At 34.3% G+C, this 20565-nt stretch overlaps 3 protein-coding genes across 4 annotated transcripts; 1 reads left to right on the plus strand and 2 right to left on the minus strand.

Moving 5' to 3' along the window:
• Positions 1–210: 210 nt before the first annotated feature.
• Positions 211–11625, minus strand: LOC127250912 (uncharacterized). Its single transcript, XM_051274387.1, has 28 exons — positions 11160–11625; positions 10700–10859; positions 9995–10087; positions 9811–9925; positions 9474–9642; positions 9223–9397; positions 8758–8892; positions 8125–8673; positions 7340–7990; positions 7187–7255; positions 6696–6812; positions 6348–6593; positions 5933–5980; positions 5663–5803; positions 4581–4706; positions 4427–4489; positions 4221–4328; positions 4073–4156; positions 3799–3846; positions 3060–3134; positions 2487–2582; positions 2332–2412; positions 2187–2258; positions 1851–1895; positions 1337–1420; positions 804–907; positions 554–728; positions 211–479 (listed from the first exon to the last, which is right to left on the minus strand). The coding sequence occupies exons 1-27, from the start codon at positions 11375–11377 to the stop codon at positions 569–571; spliced, it is 4032 nt and encodes a 1343-aa protein (XP_051130344.1). The 5' UTR covers positions 11378–11625; the 3' UTR covers positions 211–479; positions 554–568.
• Positions 11626–12340: 715 nt separating this feature from the next.
• Positions 12341–14118, plus strand: LOC127250999 (rhodanese-like domain-containing protein 10). The gene is made up of 2 exons (XM_051274514.1): positions 12341–12851; positions 13796–14118. The coding sequence occupies exons 1-2, from the start codon at positions 12376–12378 to the stop codon at positions 13998–14000; spliced, it is 681 nt and encodes a 226-aa protein (XP_051130471.1). The 5' UTR covers positions 12341–12375; the 3' UTR covers positions 14001–14118.
• A 291-nt stretch (positions 14119–14409) lies between these two features.
• On the minus strand, positions 14410–19967 carry LOC127251094 (E3 ubiquitin-protein ligase APD2). Of its 2 annotated transcripts, XM_051274667.1 has the most exons (11): positions 19485–19967; positions 18505–18611; positions 17416–17538; positions 17170–17260; positions 16518–16592; positions 16361–16443; positions 16115–16261; positions 15374–15446; positions 14919–15255; positions 14776–14827; positions 14410–14628 (listed from the first exon to the last, which is right to left on the minus strand). In XM_051274667.1, the coding sequence occupies exons 1-11, from the start codon at positions 19741–19743 to the stop codon at positions 14608–14610; spliced, it is 1368 nt and encodes a 455-aa protein (XP_051130624.1). In that variant the 5' UTR covers positions 19744–19967; the 3' UTR covers positions 14410–14607. The 2 variants fall into 2 exon arrangements, with proteins under 2 accessions (XP_051130624.1, XP_051130623.1); XM_051274666.1 differs by having other exon boundaries at positions 14410–14827.
• Between the last annotated feature and the right edge of the window lie 598 nt (positions 19968–20565).

Raw genomic sequence — 20565 nt, forward strand, 5'->3', positions numbered from 1 at the left:
ATAGTAGTAAATGTTTTTGTAATGAAAATATTTTTGCAATTTTTTTAAAAAAAATTTGACCTCCGTTTTGATATAATAATTAATATTCAAAGATTAACACAAAAAATAAATGAGACCTGTAGAATCGGACGGGAGTAGTATTTAATAGTATATTGTTTTATAAGAGAACTTATAATTATTTTCACATAGTAATAATTGGAAAATCCAAACTCAAGCCAAGTAAAGACATAAAATGAAGATATAAGTGTGAGCTGAAATACATGGAAGTTAAAGAAGTTGCAAATAACCATTTGTATTGAACATAAGTACTATTATTTATACACTGACTTGAATATAGCTTCATAATTCTGTTTGAATATCTTCAATGGAAGCTAGTGTAGTCTCACTCACTCGAACAATAGGGAGCGAATTCGTACCTGTCGAGGGAGTTTAAATACAGAATATCTCTAAGCATTGCAACTCGCCCATTCGCAGCTTGTCTAGCAAAGAAAACAGAACCATTGACAGTTCTCTTCCGGGGGTCTGAGGAAGTAAATAAATTAGCATACAATACCTTTTCAAGCAAGTTTCAACTGGTTGTTGCGCCGGATTCCTTCGATTTTTCTGTCTCTACTTCCTTTTCCTTTTCTAAATTGCCTGTCCCTTCTGTCTGAGTCTGGGTCGGTTGTGTTTGTGTTGTAGAAGAATCTTGGGACTCCGACACAAGGCCAAGAATAGATAATGTAGACCTGTACGGTAAAGTTTAATTCGCTAGCTTACAGGGATGAATATGGTTAATAAAATGCGGTATTACGCTTTTAAACCTTGGAAGCGATGATCTTATGTGAGCTTGGCTCGCATGAGCTACCAAAGGAGCCTTGAGAGCCGGAGTTCTATTCAGTGCATTTTCAAGCTGCGCCGATGGTAGCTGAAAGATTATAGAAGAGACCAAGAATCTTAAAATTAATTCACTAGCTCATTTCCAGCATAATTTTGCATTTAGGAGTCCATTTTTCCATTGTAATGCACGAAAAACCTATTAGTGATTCCCTAAGGTTGTGTTCTTTTGTGTTTTACCATATATTTTTACTATTTAGATTCTTTTTTCTCTTAAAAAATAATATAAAATTAAACAATTATTTTTTTTTCTTTTACATTATATGAAAAATCTATTTTGCATTCAAAATATCGTATTAACATCTATTTATATAACATCAAACAACTATTAAACTTCGAATTTTTACTATTCAAAAATCCAAATCCAAAAATCCAAACCCACAAACAAACACACCCTAAGTGACCTAGACAGAGACGCAATCGAAACAAACGATTATCAATTCGGGTGTAGCGTTCATACCTTAAGGAGGATGCCGAATGATTGTGGTTTTGTAAGAAGGACGCATTTCATGAAGCCAACCCACAGTTTTGGATATTTCCATATCTGCATTTCATAAATATTTTTACATTATTAATGTTACGAGAAAACGAGAAAGAAAACAAATAAAGAACACAGAGCTTTTACGTGGTTCGGTGAGTGTGTGTCAACCTACGTCTACGGTCAGGAACCGGAGAGATTTTATTATACTGATTCTGAGAGTTACAATCATGTCGTATGACTAGGAACCATAACTATCTATTTATAAGTACCCCAAAACACCCTAAACCCTAAGCCTATTTGTTATTAATTATGATAAGTCTTTTCGCTTTGGTTTCGGGTTGGGTAGACCGCTGGATCCAAGTCACGTTTTAACAATTAATTATATGAAGTTTTTTTTTTTTTTATCTTGCTTTCCCTTTCCATGTCGAAAGAGTCTAATTCCGGTGGGTAATAGTCAGTCCTAGAGAAAACAAGCATAACAATTATGTCATACCTGCTTGCCAACAAGACGAGATAGAATTTCCATGATAAATTCCACCTGAAAAAAGGTTGCTTAGGAAAGTCACCAATTGCCTAAAAGGGCTTATCCGCAACGATAATGCAATAGGGACAACTATTAATGGAAAAGATAAGTGTAAAACTTGACAGTTAGAGAAGATTTCAGCAACAAAGCATACCATCTTTAAGAGGATGTACGGAAAGTAATATTCCAACAGTGGAAAGAATGTAAGCATCAATTATGTAGGAACTGATATTCACTAGATTCTGGGACGCAAGGAAAGCAGATGCCTACAAGGACCATAAAATAATCGGGATAGTAATTGCTTACCAGAGAAGGAAAAGCACCTATTGCCTGCAATACAGTCCGCATAAATAGCATGGGGAGAGGAATTTGCTCGACCTGTAAATATTTTGTGTCAAGACGTCAAACTCAAAAGAAACAGGACAGTAATGATGCTGAACGTTTTTCTTACCAGTTGATTCAAGACCTTGGCCAGAACCTGCTGTGTAAATATATTTCGCTGCTCAAAACATGCATTGCAGGCATCCGTTACCTGCTGACATAAAATTCATTTAGCAAACAAGCAACTCCACAATTCATATGTTACCAAGGAAGTATAAAACTTGCCTTCTTCAGCGGGATCCCATCTCTATCGGGATCAATCCCGTGTATTGCAATCAATGCTTCAGCTGCGGCAAGCACAGGTGTGGAATTATTAAACCCCTGAAAATGGAACATTGAGAGAGAGATTGTTAGGTGGCTTAAAGAGACATGAACCTTGTGGTACTTGATTAAAAAACTTTATTTGAATTAATCACCCTCATGGTGACAGAGAATCATATTTAAATGCCAACTACATAAAATTCTAACATTTAGAGGGTAAAAAAAAAAAGACAAAAAAAAAAAAAACAAGGGAACTAACGGGCATCTAGCACATCGCATCAGCACATATTTAGACAAAGAATGTGATGATTTTACATTCAACAAACTTCTCTTCCATTTAGGAAGATAGATCAAAAGCCTCACTTTATAGGGTAGACAAAATCGATAAATAGATAAATGCAATCACACTTGTGTGGGTGTGAATATTCAAATCCATATGGTCGAATTGCATAAATATCACATATTTGATTAGAATCAACTGGAATTGGATATGGAATAAATCAAGACAAAGCAAAGGCACATTCAAGACCAAAATACCTGTAGAACACGTGAAAGCACAATTTGGAACTTATCCATCGGTACATTCACAAGATGTGGAAAAAGTCGTAAAACCTGGAAACAGAATACAGTTATATTAGTTATAAACAACGGTAGATTACCTTAAGTTCTCTATCAGTATCAATACTGTGTAAGGCAATCAATGCTTCAACTGAAGCAAGCATGGGTGTGGAATTATTAAATCCCTGAGAAAGAAAACATTAAGAGAGCGAGAGAAAAACAGAGCCATGAAAAATTTTCGACTCAAATACTTCAAATTAGTATAATCTAATTCCCACAAGTTAGAACATCTTACTAGAACACAACTGAAACTAATTGCTCTAAGACAAAATTTGTAGCATAACTATACCAAAACATGGTGAAGTATACAATGTAAATATCATTTTTCTACATTGAATGATTGAATTGACACAGTCACAACTCTCCGTAGTTCCTTAAGCACTTAGGTTCATATGCATGGGCTTACATTTTGGTCTCCAGAAGGGGAATCCATACAAACATATTGAAATGTCAAAGATAAACAACAATGATTTTCAGATACATAAATAGATTCCTTTGCAGAAACATGGTGCACAATGACACAGAATCTCAAAATCATATGAAAATGTTTCTCAGTAACACGATTATGTGAAAGCCATGGAGAGTGCCCAGTGGCTACTGAAAAGGAGAATTTGTTAATAAAGATATAACTAAATGCCTTGACATGAGTGGCTCTCACCTCATCTTTGGGGAGGAACGGTAAAATTGGAATCAGAATATCTATGTCCTGTTAAGGAAATAAGCAAAAGTTAGCATACCCAAATGTCAGTAATATGAACTGGACAGTTTCAGTTAAAACAATTCGTTGTTACATTGGTCATATCTGGCAGGTAACAAGTTAATGATAAAACTAGATGTCATTATTGTTTCATCCACAGTTAATTAATGATATATGTCCTGCCAGTGCATATGGTATGGATTAGGAGAAATTTCAACAGATGATCTACCATTACCTTTAGTTTTGTAGCATATAACCTGTGAATGGTAGATACTAACTCTGGAGAAGGAACTGTTCCATCTGTTAGTGTACGAACAACCTGCAGTAGCAAATGCAATCGTGAGTAAACACAATTAAGATAAAAGTATCATAAAAGAAAATACCTGAGTAACAAGCTCTTCTGTTCCAGTTGGTGGATTAGATATTATATCAAGGAGATCATGGGATGACCCAATAGTTCGAACAAGTAACGGGATCTGATGGTGAACTGCCTAAAACAGAATATTGCTGGTCAAAACACATGGCTATCAACAAAATTTTGATAATCTATAGTTTCACATGCATGAAGCTTAAAGTAATTGCATCAAACCTGCTTGACCACCTTGGGTGCACCCTTATAAGCATCAAAGATTTTCCGGAAAAGCGAATGTTTCTGTTGATCAAACATAAGAACATAAGTCTTCAGCAATATCTGGTGGCACATGTAAACCACCAATTCTCGGAAGAAATTATATCAGCGGTACCTTTGTACATAATGCAAAATATAGAGATGTGCACCGCTGCACCTCAGCCACAGTAGATGACAAGTTGCTTTCAGATGGGGTCAATTGATGACTGCCCGACTGATTGTCACTTGAAATATTTTCATCCTACATCAAGGGTGTGTTCTTATATCAAACTTTACAAAATTTCTACAATTCGTAAAAATATTTCCCCCAAAAACATCAAAACAAACACCTATTTTTTTACTTTTTATAGTATACTAAAAATCAATTTTACATTCAAAACATCACATCAGCACCTATTTATATCACATCGTACAACCATTTAAATTCAAATCTTTTACTATTCAAATCCCAAACCAAAATCCAAACCCCCAAACAAACACACCCCAAAAGGATATCAGAATATCAAAAAGTATCTTCTGCATTGTCAAAATAAGAAGGGTAACATAAAAAGTAATTCAATTGTATCAAAATTAAGTACTAACACCCAAGTGAAAGTAGCACTTCGGAGACATTCAACGGAACAAGTTTGCTCCCATTCATCTTCCACGGCCTACTTGGGAAGGAGGAATTTAATTCAAGTACAACATGCTATTCCACGGATTTTGAAAGGCAAAAGTAATCTAACATAAATGAGTGCATCTGAAAGTGTTGAGCTCAGAGACATCACATGACTCGACTTCACTCTCCAAGAGTCTAGATTGAGCTGTTATTTCGAATTTGGAATCCAGGTTTTTAATACAACAAACAATGTGATGACATTTAATGTAAGTACACTTTCAATAACTTGGGGTTTGTTTGCTAGTACTATTCTCAACTATATTTATGCACTATTTATAAAGAGAAAAAAAAAAAAAAAAATTGCCCTAAGAAAAAGTTACATCCAACATCTATTTTTCATTTAAAATACTATAATAAAAAATATTTTTTATTCAAAACATCAAATCCAACCTTAACTTTTCATTTAAATGTCATATACAAAACCCATTTTCCATTCAAATTTTTACTATTTACACAACAATCCGAAAACACCAAAATAGTTCAAAAACACAACTAAACAAAGCCTTATTCTTGGCATATAATGTACTTTTAATTGTTACCTTCTCTCGTTCAACCTCAGTTCCATCAGCCTCCTTTCTTGATGCACTTTCATCATTAATAACAACTGAAAGCAACATTTCCTTTGCAAAATCTTCGATTTTTTCAGATAAGTTTGGTAATGGGTAGAGTTTATTAGCCACCTAGAAAGTCAAAATAAAACATGTTTATTTGCCACCTAGAAAGTCAAAATAAAACATCACAGACTATAAAATCTAAGTTCATCTCTTAGATATGCACGGAAATTGTGACAGCAATTTGAGCGAAAATACCAGACGTATTGCCTTCATTCGTACTTCTTCCAAGTGATGAACTGAACTCTGTTGGAAAATTCAAGACATTGTTATCAGATTAAATATAATAGAAGGAAAAGGCAAACATAAGACAAACAATTTAATCACACAATTCTAATTCACAATGAATTGATAAACAAATTACTGCTTAAAATCATAAAAGAAGTTGTAAATGAACTTACAATAAGGAAAATACATTTATCTGGACTGAGTGATTGCTATGTCAATCATTGTCCTCAAATAATAAAATACTTGATGAAATTTTCAATATAAATTCTTAGGAGCAAAAAAATGTCATTTAGCAGCCATTGGCTCTGGAACATGGCACAAACATGGTGCAACTACCCCTTTCATCAAAGGACATTTATTTCATGTGGTTATAAAGGGCACAAACCTTCAACGCAATTTTAAGGCAAGCATCTCGGATTGTAGGTCTCAGCAAAATTAGGCTCCAAACAGTACTGAGCCCCTGAGTAACTCGATCTCCACCATGCAATTCCTTATCATCATTCTTACTACTACCAGGGCAGCATAAGCACTCTAACAATGTAAATATAGAATTTGGCAGATACGGGACTTCACCAAGCAATTTACTCAATGATTTATCAGATGCTGGAAAGGAATCCCGTAAGGTATTGGCCTGCATTGCAGAAAGAAAAACAAAAAAAATGAAAATAATGTTTACCATTATACATTATTACATTATATTCAAGAGAATGCAGGGTTGAAACAATGTGCATACCACAAGGAGAAGAAAATTTTCATACACAGATGTAGCAGTTGTTGACGTGAAAAAGTCACGGTCTTCTTCTGCCTCACCATATAACCTGTATAGTACTTGTAATGTTAACTCGTGCCCCTGAAGACATCATACATAAATCATCAACATTAAAGATAATCATCAAAATTCAAAAGATCATGCACATGAACAAACTGTGGAAGAAATAAAAAGGATTGATGAGTTCCTGAAGAATATACATAATCTAAAATGAAAATGTATTCATTGGTGGAGAGGAAAGGGCCAGTATAATAGCAACAATTTTACGGGCAAAAAGAAATCTGTGGCAGCAAATCAAAAGAATGTAATATTGGTTTCCTTGATAGAGTCCCTGAACTTCTCCTGACCAAATTTCTGATGTGAACGAACAGAAAACAGCATTTGAAGCATTATTTTAGAAGCATATATTCCTAAAGATCTTACACCCAAGAAAACATAAAAGCAAGATTCTTTACCTCATTATTTACATAATCCGACAGTATATGTTCTGTTAGTAACTTCCACGGGTCCAGCTCAGATGGAAACTACATAAAACAAACACATCAAAGAACTCAAGTAAAATACTTGTACAGCATCAGGTACAAGCTCAAATGTGTGAGGATGCCTACCTCCATTCCAGAATGGGTAAGAATAGAAAAGCGGACTTGAGATCCTCCAGCAACAGTAACTTGTTTATAAGCACTAATTATGCGCATAAAGGCTACTTGTTGTAACTTATCTTTATGCTCATCGGAAAGGGGAATGACAGGGGCAGATATCTTTGGCAGAATCAACTGTAAAGAAAACCCAGAAGAAGTTGCGGTTGAAGAGCTAATGTTAGTTGTGTCTGTAAGTGATGCTCTAGGGCTAAGCTCTTCAGACCTATCAGTAGACAATGATTGAACTATTTCGGTAGGTGTTATATCTAATTCTATTGGTGTACTATTTAAACTAGTCATCATCTCTTTATTGGTATCATCTGGAGCAGTGAGATCCACATTCCCCAAATCAGATGAGCCCTTCGAAAAATCAACTGCATTTTCAAGCAATTCAACCTCTTGAGTAGACAAACCAAGTCCAGGAATTTCACTTGACACACCCTCAATATCATTTACTGGATAGGTGATCCCTGCAAAATTAGTCTCCATAGCAGCTGGAATGTCTTCAGGGGAAACAGACTCGCTGACAGAGACTGGTGCATTTTCACAATCTTTGTCCATGCCATCAGAGGCAATATTATCATCAGCCACAGTCAAGCATGGTTCCTGTTCTTCAGTATTCTGCAAATCCAATCAATTTGCACCAAATAAACAACCAATGGAAGCCACCAGACAACTTCATAGTAATGAGAAAAATAAGAGGATACTATATAGTATATAATATATCATAAGATATAGAAATGTAATGAACGTGCCTCAAACTCCCTAGATGCTCCAAGAAGAGGATCTTTGATCCCAGCTTCCTTCTCCGGACAAGAGCTGGGGTCTGAAAGTATGTTCGTCAGCAACAAAGACAATTGTTTCATGTGGGTATCATTTCCAGTCACATCAGGATGAGCAACCATGTTTACAAGAGGCTCTTCATCTTCAGGGCTTTTTGGAGGAAGATTGCATATGTTAGCCATAACTACTTCAGCTAATAGATCAGCAGATATGCTAGAGATGAGAATGTCCAAGGAAGCTGCAGCTTTCTCACCCTGAGCCACCAACACACCAAACATCGCTACAAGCTGCTGCACAGGTCCATTATCAGTGTCTGATCTGGATGGAGTAGGTCCAGTCGATGAGAGCTTGTCCTGCTTTCCTCTAATTTCATATTCGGGTTCCTCTGAGTTTTCAGGTGTTGATCTTGAACGCTTTGCAGAGTTATCATCTTCAGAAGCCTCTGATGTACCTGGTACTCCAATTCTTTTTCTACTAGCATTAGTGTGTTCAGACCTTAAATCTGCAGAAGGTTTTTCATCCTGAAAGAAATTTCTCTAAACAATTTGTAAATAGATCTCCATTAAAGAAATGTCCTAAACCACAATCAACTGAAAAAAAATTACCACGTGAATTTGGTCTGCGGATGAATCAGCTGCCGTCTTTGTTCTTCCATTGTTGTCAGACATTTCCATTACAGGCTGTACAGTTGTTTTTCCAACTTCAAGTTCATTCAATGCATTCATCAGACGAGCGCTCCACTGCGAAGCAAAACATTCAGAGAAGAAAGTACTATAGGTCAATTAAAGGCTAAAAAAGTGTTGGCTTGAAATTACTCAAATACCAATAGTTTTTATAAAGATCCAGAGCAACAATGACAATCAAAGATTGTTACAACAAAAAACTTAACTGCCACAGTAAGAAAGAATGCAATATATACATGCCATATCCAAATGGGATAATTAACAGTAGCAAACACGGTGAAGGTTGTGATCAAACAGCAAACAGCCAAACTGAGCTTATTATAATAACCAAATACATTGCTTATAACCAACTATCAAATGAGAACAGTGTGAAATATGTGTATATACCGGCGCAGCACCAGGGTGTGTACAATTCAAACAAGACTCAAAAGCAATCCTTAAAGAATGATACACCCCTGCAAGATGTACGCCTCCACTGGCAGAGCATGAAGGATCCAAGCCAAGTAAAACTGGAAGTATTCGACCATAAAAGGCAGGTCTCTTCCTAGCAATTGTCGACAAACTGAAAAATAAACAAAAACCAATTAGAGGGTGTTTCGGTCAAGAGATACGTGTGTTTAATCTGAAGAAGCACATACATTTTAATTAGCACAATTATCACCAAATAACTATGCGACTTGAAAGATGGGAATCTGAGCTGATCAAGCAGCAAACCCAAACTTCGACTTGCTTCAGCTGACAAATCTCTAATGCTGAGTATAGGGTGTCCACCACGAAGCCATGAGATATTGAATTCGTCAAACTTCCCTGGAAGAGTAAGCAAATCATATATCATGCATATGATACAAATCCTAAGAATGACACTTAGCATGTGTTTGATGTGGTCTCTAAATATCATTAAATAGTTCTACAAGCAACTCCAGATCGTCCATCCACAGAAGTATAAAATTCCACAAAATGAAGAAAACTATTTACCTTCAGAAATTTGATCCGAAGGTGGCTCCAACAAACCATTAGGGTCAGGAGTATAAAGTAAAACAACCGATTCAATAAACTTCAATGCAGATAATCTTCTCCCATCACTTCCCACCTTAAAACATCATAATTGGTCAAACAATGCCCGATAACAATGTAAATTTTATGACTAAGTCGTTCATACCTTAAAGGCCATTGCGTATATTTCATCTTTAAACTTCAGAATACATGCCCATGATAATTTCAGGGAGTCACTGAACTCACTTGAATGACAACCCTGTCAGAAAATATATACAATTAGACAGCAGCAACAATGCTTCTTCATTGCTATAATGCAAATATGACATGACACTAATAGAAAGAATGAATTTTGATACCACAACCAAATAACAAATGAATGAGGATTCATACTCAATCAGATTGTCATCCATTTAAATAACATACGCAGCAATTTCCACACATCCCAAAGGATCATGAAATTAAATGGACCAGGCTAAAGATAAGCATTACAACATCTACGGATTAAAAATAAAAAATAAAAAAATCAATCAAACAAGTCAATGTAACTTATAGCTAAAAAAGGTTTCAATACTGAAGACCCAATTCAACGTTGGCTTAGAATGCATGTTTACATTTGTGAAAGACATATTCAGTTCTTAGGTTTCTCGAGTGGGCTAAGGACTTTATTAACTGTTACAGGGAATCGATAAATATTAAAGTGTTGAGAAGCTCCATGAATAACCAGTTGATAACTGAATCAAATAAACCCTATATGTACAGTTTAGACAAACAACAGGATTTAAAGGCAACAGCAAAGCTTCCAGAATCTTAAGCTATTACAATGTAGCACCAAATCAAAATCATAGTACAAAATTCTCATTGCACCAACCTGGACGGAAACTTTAACCAGAAAACAGCGAAATATGTCAATACCACACTTTATGGCCTGTCGAGCGACAGCTGGCGCATCATCCTTCAAAATATCTACAAGTGCTGGTATGATTTCAGTTAACAACTCCAAGTGCTTTAAACCAATTTCGCCAACAATTCTACAGCAATGGAGAGCAGTGTCAAGGTCTTATGAACTAGATGAAAACACATGATAAAGCTCAACAAAACTATGTTTCGAAGTATAATGTGTAGCAAAGTAGAACACCAACACATCAAGACACATAGGAAAGAAATGAAAAGCATTGAATTACAAGGCTCACAAACTCAATTCGTGTGAATTTTTTCCAATTAAAAAAATAAAAACAAAAATGGCGGGCGAAAATGGTAAAAGTTTTCAAATTTTCACAGACATGGAATACGACACGCATACACACAATTTATGCTTCAGACGCGCTTACTGAGTGACGAATTTGCGTGCGGGGCTCAAACGGTCCGAGAGAAGGCCAATAATGGAGGGAAGAAACTCCTCGAGCAGCACAGAATCCGCGGCCCAGAGCTCGTCGCGGAGCCGCCTCAAATGATCGAGCTTTGAAGCAACGTCTTCACCGCTGTACTTTATCGAGTTAATTCGACTCCCAACTTTCTCCCGAGTAATCGCCGCCATCATCCCCACCATTTCCTCACACAGCAAAACGGCAAATTCGAAAAACTAACAAACAAACAAAAAAACCCTAGGTTTCCATACGAACAAAAACAGATTCCATGGAGAGGTAAATGACGATCATCCCTTGCAAACAACTGAACGCGAATTGAAATCAAAGTCCAGTTGCCCTAATGCCGTCTCGTCGCAGAGCATCTCGTCGGAAAACTCTCCGGTACAGTACGACGACACTCGGTTAACTCCGATTATATGACAAAACGTACTTCGCCCATAAGGCCCAAAGTACTTATAACGGACCGGCCCATTAACCAGAAAAGCATTTAGAATTTTTATTTTTATTTTTTAAAAGTAATTTTATTAAAATAAATAGTATATGATTTAATGTTTTGTAAGAAGATGTATACTTTCATTTATTTTGTAAAATTTAAATACTATCTTCGTTTTGAATGAAAAACATCATTTATTTTTACATCTAGATTTTTAAATATTAGTTATAATGAAAAGGAAAAAAAATATATTTATTAAATTATGTGATATAAAAATAATGATAAGATAATATTAATTATGTCAGATTGAAATACAATAACTAAATTAAGAAAATACTATTCTTGTTTTGGAACTAAATGATATATTTTTTATGAGATCGAGAGAGTAATAAAATTATTTAATTCGATGCCGATTTTTTTTTCTTTTCTTTACTTAAAAATTTTAAATTTTTATTAAATAAAATAATATTTTAATGTAATATCACTCTAATCCAATAATAAAATTTTCCCCTATATTTAATATTAATTATTATATATTTATATTAGTCTCTTATATAATAATACAAATAATATTTATGGAGTAAATTATACAAATATAAAGATCTAAAAATAAATTTTTATTTTTTTATTTTATTATTATTATTTTTATGGGAGGGTGGTAGTATTTAAATTCTTAACAGCATAAAACTTTTTTATGAGCTAACGACAAAAAATGAAAAACCTTTTTAAAAGATAAGGAAATGGACGATGCCCAGAGAGATCAAAGATATTAAAATGGCAGAAGCTCAACTGAAGCACCACCAATTCCACCACCACACAACCACCGTAAGCGGCGGAGCGCCACCGCGGCGGTCCGCAAGAGTGAGAGCAGTAATGGGAGGCGGCAGGGCGGCGGAGCTGATAAAATCAGGAGCGGTGAGTGCAATAGCCCCAAAAGAAGCGGCGTCGGCAATGGCGTCGGAGGGATACAGGCTGCTGGACGTCAGGCCGGAGTGGGAGTGGGAGAAGGCACGTGTCTCGGGGTCTCTGCACGTGCCGCTGTTCGTGGAGGATAAAGACAAGGGAGCCATAACGTTGTTAAAGAAGTGGGTTCATTTTGGGTACATTGGGCTTTGGACAGGGCAGCAGTTCACGATGATGAACCCTGCCTTTGTGGACGAGGTTGCAAGAATGGCTCCTGATAAGGATTCCAAGCTGCTGCTCGCCTGTGGGGAAGGCCTCAGGTAATTAAGAGATTATTATAAATAGGCAACATTCCATAAAATTCACTATGTTATAAAATTGCCTTAAATAATGATGGCGGTTCTTATTTATAGGTGTTTAAGGTACAAGCACTTGAATGATGTGTTCGTTTGTAGAATTTTGATAAAATTTTGTTATTCATCCTAAATTTTCTCTCCAAAAATATCAAATCAAACATTTATTTTTCATTTTTTATATTATATTAAAAATCAATTTTACATTCAAAATATCACATCCACATTTATTTATATCACATCATACAACTATTCAAATTCAAAATTTTTACTATTCAAATTATAAATATTTGTTCCCTTCTAAAAAAAGATATATTTTTTATTTTTTGTTCATCCAAGATTACTATTTTATAATTTGATAATTGTACTACTTAATTAAAATAATAAATACCCTTACTACTAATAATATATTAGATAGATGTCTTTAGTAAAGGTATTTTTATTTTTTCTACTTATTAATCAATATAATATTAATATTAAAAAATCTGTTTACTTTAAAACAAATGTTATTTTTTATACGGAACGAGGTTGTATAACTATTCTTCGGTAGTGTAACTATTCTTCTTATATTTAGTCTCAATAAATATTAGAAAAAAAGTATTAGAACGAAAAAAATATATATATATTTATGAATATATTTTAACTGTTTCTTAAACTTAAATATAAAAAAAATAAATATATTTGTAACGTCAAATATTTAGAAATAAAAATTGTAAAATTTATTTACAGTTTAGATGTGCAGATCAAACATTGTCAAATAAGAACAGTAACATAAATATAAAAATATGAGAATTTTGCGCAAATTTGTGAAACTATATCTTGGTTTTGTGCAATTCTGTCTTAATATTATTTAAATTCATTTAAAATTGATTTTTTATTTTATTTTTTATTTATTGTGGGAATGAATTAAGGTCATTGGTGGGGGTGGCGAAGCTGTACGAGGTTGGGTACAGGAAGCTGGGGTGGTTGGCGGGAGGGTTTGGGAGGGCAAGTGATGGCGATTTTGGTGGTGCTGTTGAAGGGACTGAGAAATTGCAGTATGCTACTGTTGGAGGCGCGTCTTATTACATGCTTAAATTGCTCCTTCTCTTGCGAGTTGTGGGCGACAAATCTTAGAATCTTGTTCAACATTCAGACACTTCAATTTTATGAACTAATCGCACATGTAAACACACCTGCCTATAAATATATTTCACACAACATTGCTTTGTCAGTGATATATGATTGTTCTACGTGTTAGATTCGAAAAATCAATTTAATGTTGTTTTACATGTATTGATTGAAAAAAATAGATGCTAACAGTCTATATTTTGTGCACAATTATTATTAATTTATATCTAAAGGCTATGTTGTAACGCTTGCTTATATTTTCATACTATTTTTAAACGTCCAAACATACAAAAGAGTGTGTTCGTTTGAAGAATTCTGACAAAATCCTACTATTCATCCAAAATTTTCTCCCTAAAAATATCAAATCAAACATCTATTTTTCATTTTTTATATTATAAAAAAAATTAATTTTACATTCGAAACATCACATCAATAACACATGTTTATTTCAAATCATACAACTATTACAATTCAAAATTTTTACTATTCACCCCAGACAAACACACCCTAAGAAATCAAAACTACAGTAATAAATATTGTATCAACACTTAACCCAATCAATACATACATACATACATACATATACATATACACACAACATCAGCTGTTTTGTTCAAGGGGCAATTTTCCTGAACTGAATACAACCAAACATATAAACAAACAACATCTGTTAGTTCCTACCTATTTGTACGTTTTCCGGCAAGAGGATGTAAGAGCGAATGAACAACAACAAATACTATATTCAACTCGACTCGACTCAAACCGTGATAATCTTTCTTACCTTCTTTATGCGCCGCCGGCATATAGGGCAAGATCCGGAGGCTTCTAGAACCCTGCAATAATCAACAAATGTCTCGGCAATTCAATCTCATAAAATCAGGCGTAAAAAAAAAAAGAAACTATTCAATGTGCGTAAAACCATACTTCGTCGCGCATCCATGACAAGACACGCAGTGACCACAAGGAAGGAAGAAACAATCCTTAGGATCCTCGAAGCAAATCGCACAAAGCCGCCGGCTGTCTTCCTCGTCTCTACCCGGCTTATCGGCGCCCGGTTTTGCATCTTCGAGAAAACCTTCACCCTCTGAAGCAGAGTCGAAAGAAGAACTTCTGCTCGAGTGCTTATCGCTTTCGTTCGAAATCAAGGGGTTTCTCTCGGCTCGGCTTTCTCCGCTCTGATTGTCTCTCGTCCTATGCCGCCGAGTCCGTTGAAAATGATTCAGAAAGTAATTAATGAGTACCAGAAGAGAAATCATAGCGCCTGCACGTAAAGTTATTACTTGCATTGCAGATACCCCGTGAACTCGACTCCGGTTTCCGGCAAGTTACTTATAAATCATATATCTATACGTATAGATATAGATATAGAAATAACGTACCTGTTCCAAGCACGTATGTCATCCAGCGAGCTCCGTACGAAAGTTTGACACGCCAATTAACCTTCGACGTACCCTACAGAATGCGTAAAAGGACCCAGCCGGCGGATCAACAATACATGATTTTAGTAACGAAAGAGTTCCTCCATAAGCTCTTCACTCCAGGTTAGATAAATTTGCATAATAGCCGATTGTATTTTATTATAAATGTACAAAATACCTAATATTTCATTTATTACGTAAATTTCTCTTGTATTTTTCATATTTTCCAGTTTCATGTTCTCTGACTTTGGTGATGGTTTCGTGTTTTCCAGTTCAATGTTTTCCGACTCTGATACTATGTTAAAATATTTTATAAAACTTAAAAAAATGCATTGTATTGATCATCAAAATAAATAGCATATTTATAAGCTACATAAAACAAACTCAAAAATTAAAATATGCACACCCTTTTCCAAAAGTGATTTTGGTCGTAAAATGTCTAATTATACAAATATTATACTAATAAAAGAGATAAAATATCTTAAATAGCTTTATTTGAATAAAATACATAAATAAAAGAAATAAAATATCTTAAATAAATTTTTGGAGACGGGCGTGACATACTTTTAAAAACAACTACAAAATAGGATTGTATAATGCTTGCATGATTAGGCGCAGGAAAAAATATTTTGTACATTTATAATAAAATATAAAAAAGGTAATATGCAATTTACCTAAATTTGCATGAAATAAAAAAATTACCGGTAATAGACGGGGCGAAGTGAGAACAGCAGCATTTCCGCCTAGCCAGAACAGTTTGAAATTGCATTCACCGTATGCAGGCCGACAAGTGTAGTACGGTCCAGTTGTGTTATATAGTAAAGCCTTTATTCGGCTACTCAGGTCCACCTGCTTCATACAAATTTCAAGTCTGGGGGTATTGTCAGATAGACAAGTCTTTAACAAAACTATATGTTACTTTTCATTTTTTGCATTTCAACAACTTGCCTTGATGGCTTCATCATTTAAGTTACCGACTGCGATATAGTAGGATGTAGATTTAGTTATGTCCTTTTGAATCAAGCCATTTCCTGCAGATAAGAAAAGTAATTCGGTTACAATCAAAGATAGAAGAAAAAAAACAATAGTTCGCGCTTTACCTCACCATAGATTATATTCCATGACGAGGCCGTATTCGGATTTGATGGATCCTCAAGCCACTTAGCAAGACCTTCTTCGCCTGGTAGCATGTAGAGAGATCTTAGGGTATTGTTAAATTTTGTAAAATTTCGGAGTTGTATATATTATTAATGATGAAATCAAGGGCCTATAAATAAGTGTGTAGACGGGATAAACTTGAATAATAAATACTCAATCTAACTAATATAACCGAATAATAACAATTTAATCTAGATAATAGAAATCGAATCTAAACCATAAACTAAATATCTAAAATATGTCTAAGTATCTCAAAAAGTATCAAAATAGCCACACGCCAATGGAAACTGCCAGTGACGACAACAAAATTTTCGTATTTAGATGCATTTCTAAGGACCAAAGACCAATTTTATTGAAAAAAGGCACACAACCGACATAGAAAACAACACGACCCCAACCAACGAATGTAGAGAGCATTATACAAACTAGACCAGAATCGGTTCCCACAGAAATTAAAAGTACAAATCATGAACAACTGTTTCAACTCATAGTCCAAAGAATTATCCATAATTATTTTTCTATCCATATGATCAAAGAATACATCTCGAGTTTAAACTAAGGATGAAAATTTAAACATGAGCTTGGCAACTTAAATTTACCTTCGAGAATTGCAAGAACAAGCGAAGAAAGGGATTCCACCGTATAGTTTATACTTAATTGTGATCCTTCATTCAAATAATAAACCCATTCCTGCAATTAAAAGTGAAAACAGATTTTTAACTTCACATATTTTTACAGTCTCAAAATCAAACTAGTTTATTACAAATTCAAGAAATGACGAAAGGAGGTTTAAAACTATGGTTTTGAACCTGGTATAGAAATAAAATCTTCTATATGTTGCTCACCTTGTGAAAATTAGATGGAAGCGTTACCGTGTGATCCTCGGACCACACATCCATAACATCAAGACGTGGAGTTTTATAAAATCCGTATAGCACTGGTCCTTCGGCTACGTCAAGTTCTGCTACCTGATGCAAGCATTATAACTTTAGGGGGAAAAAAACATAGGCATTTTTGTAAGCATAAACGAAAATCACTCTACCTGTGTACCCATCACCCCCTATCCCCATACCCCAGAAAACTTATAACTACAGGGAAAAAGAAATCATCCTAACACCAATTTGGCTAAGGGTGTCCATGTTGTCTTTTTCTTATTTTGCACTATGAAATTTACAGTAATATGTAGTACTCCTTCTGTCGTTCAAAAAATATGCTAATTTTTCTCTTTCGGCTGTCATCAAAAGTATTCTCATTTCTTTTTTTTTTTTAAGGAAAAAACCATATCTACTCATTGTCCTTTTTTTGTGTGTGTATATATATATATATTTATTTACTATAAAATACAAAAGGTACCAATTATTACTCATCAACTTAAACCATGTGTTTGAAAGTATGAGCAAACTTTTTTGTCCACGGACGAAGAATTTTTTTCTTCTAAAAGTCATAACATCCAACACCTTATTACATTTCAAACCATTACTTCATTCAAAACATTAGATCGAAAACCTATTTTACTTCCAAACAATTGTATTCGCTGCTTATTTTTCATTTAACACTTAAAAAAATAAAATCAAATAAAAAATCAAATCTCAAACTTCCAAAACTCTTCGAGGAAAATAAAAATCTAAAAAAGAACCGAGCCCTGAAGACACAAACATATACACCCAATATTATTGTCAGGCATAAAAGAGTGGGTGGCAGTCTCGGGGGCTACTCGACATATATGTGTGAATCAAGAACCCTTTTGCTCCTCCTATACACACATTGAAGGTGATGAAGAGGTAATCTAATTCCGCAACTCTCGAACTAACATAACCTCTCCAAAATCGAATGGCGAAATTACTAATTCAGCAACTCTCGAACTAACATACCCTCTCCAAAATCGAATATCAAAATTACAAACAGAGCAAAATGCAACATTAACATGAAAATACCTTTATAGAGTCCACAAATAGATGGTTCGGATTTATCAAGGCTGAGGTGTTAGATCCGAGCTTGAGAGTTTCCGATCCGTACAGCCCAAATGCAAGGCATATAGATACTGAAATCAAGAGCAATGAATAAAACAAGCAATATTCAAAACTGAAGATTACTGCAACAATTCTTCACAATTGAATTGACATGATGAAAATTGAACAAATAAATTTAATTATTGGCAAATAACCACATGTATTTTATTAGAAATGCATAAAATACTTTATGTTTTACTTATTGCATGAAATATCCTTGTATTATATTAAAGCACATGCAAAAACAGGGAATATTGCAAAAAATATCCCACTTTTTTTCTGGCAAAATATATCCCACATGTTTGCAAAAGTGGTTATTTCTATCCTTTGGCCGAGCGTGATTGTGCGTAACCGCGCGTGGTGTGAATGTCACGCGCGGGCAAAAGATATAAATAGCTGACTTTTGTAAATATGTGAGATATATTTTGCCAGCGACATAAATACAGGACAAAGTGATAATGGGGTATAATATATTTTGCAAGTTTCTCGGCAAACTATAAATTAATTGTAAAAATTAAATTATCATCATTATTTTACAAACTATATAATTGATCAAATTCTTATTTATTTATTTTATTCAAACAATGATATGTATAACATTTCACCATCTTTATTTGCATAACACTAGCATAAATAAACAAGAATTTACATTCATTTTGGTTATGCGTTGATTACATCGATTCAAAAGTCCAAAAAATACACATTTTAAATAAAATAGCACATGCTTTTATTTCCCATGTTCTGCCTATGACTCAAATAGAACCGTAATATATCAAAATGAATTTAGCACAATAAATAAAACATTTATTATAGTAAAACACAAGGTTATTATGCAATTTAACCTTAATTATTTCATGTGACAAAAATTCTCGAGAAATAAAATAAAAAAAATAAAAAAAAATTACCGAAAAAGGAGAACGCCGTGGAGACGACGAAGCAGGACTTGACATCATCTGTGCTCGCGGCGGAGCCATGGCGGTTGTTGCTCGTCAATAAGCCCTCGTTATTTGTCGCCTGGAACCGATCCTCGCGGTAAAAATCGGGGCTATAATCCGGAAACCTACGGGGAGGAAAAGGCAACGGCGGCGACTCCGAGTAACCCTCCCACGACGCCGATCCAGATGCGCCGCCGGAGAATTGTCCTCCGGTGGACCGATCCTCCATTCTATCCTAAAAAGGGGGCGGAGATTTCAGAGGGGCGACAATGGAGAACAATCGGGAAGAATTCAATCGAATTCTAGGCTTGTGAAAAGCAAAATTGAAGATGCAAAGATCCAAATTGGCGTTTGAATTTTTGGGAGGTCGATTGTCGTCGTCAGACCGGTGGTTGTCACGCGGCGGCGGTTAGGTTCGTACGGATTTTTATTAGACCTTTGTTTCGCCTTGTGCATTTTATCCCGAAATTTTAAGTCAATCACCCAGGCTGTGTTTTTTTTTTTTTTTTTAATAAATAATAATAATAATAATAAGAATAATAATAGATAATTTAACAGTATAATATTTAATAAAAAAGAAAAAAAATTGATAATAAATAATGCAAAATTTAATAATGTATGTAAATAGAGCCAACAATCATTGTAATACGTATTAATTCGTTTGTCTTATTGTACCACGTATTAATTGATTTGTGTGTTTTGATGCATTCTCGAAATTTCTCGGACTTTGTGTCAACAAATTTGAAGTATTATTCCACAAAAATTCTTGTTATAAACATGAAGTATTATTCCACAAAAAAAAAAAAAAAATTCAAAATTGTCAAATATGTATATATATATTGTTTGTATACTTTTAGGAACAAAATTATAACTTCTATAAGATACTTTTTGAATCGAAATTTTATCTTATGAAAAATAAAATTTTAAAAATATAAAAAAATTGTTTCTTTATTTTTTCAGAAACAAATTTATAAGTTCTATAAGGTATCTTTTGATAAAATATGGTGAATATAAAAAAATATATATATATGAAGTGACAATAATATAAATA

Source organism: Andrographis paniculata, unplaced genomic scaffold (assembly GCF_009805555.1).
Source record: "Andrographis paniculata isolate CXL003 unplaced genomic scaffold, ASM980555v1 Contig38END, whole genome shotgun sequence".
NCBI classification, from domain to species: domain Eukaryota; kingdom Viridiplantae; phylum Streptophyta; class Magnoliopsida; order Lamiales; family Acanthaceae; genus Andrographis; species Andrographis paniculata.

Excerpts from the sequence above, each read along its gene's own strand:
- LOC127250912 (XM_051274387.1), bottom strand. The coding sequence starts at position 11,377 with ATGGTGGGGATGATGGCGGCGATTACTCGGGAGAAAGTTGGGAGTCGA. Across the intron at positions 3,135-3,798 it reads CGTTCCTCCCCAAAGATGAG|GTTTTACGACTTTTTCCACA; the intron begins GTGAGAGCCACT and ends TTCTGTTTCCAG. Across the intron at positions 2,413-2,486 it reads ATGGGATCCCGCTGAAGAAG|GTAACGGATGCCTGCAATGC; the intron begins GCAAGTTTTATA and ends TTATGTCAGCAG.
- LOC127250999 (XM_051274514.1), top strand. The coding sequence starts at position 12,376 with ATGCCCAGAGAGATCAAAGATATTAAAATGGCAGAAGCTCAACTGAAG. Across the intron at positions 12,852-13,795 it reads GCCTGTGGGGAAGGCCTCAG|GTCATTGGTGGGGGTGGCGA; the intron begins GTAATTAAGAGA and ends GAATGAATTAAG.
- LOC127251094 (XM_051274666.1), bottom strand. The coding sequence starts at position 19,743 with ATGGAGGATCGGTCCACCGGAGGACAATTCTCCGGCGGCGCATCTGGA. Across the intron at positions 18,612-19,484 it reads CACGGCGTTCTCCTTTTTCG|TATCTATATGCCTTGCATTT; the intron begins GTAATTTTTTTT and ends TCTTGATTTCAG. Across the intron at positions 16,593-17,169 it reads TGTTCTTGCAATTCTCGAAG|GCGAAGAAGGTCTTGCTAAG; the intron begins GTAAATTTAAGT and ends ACATGCTACCAG.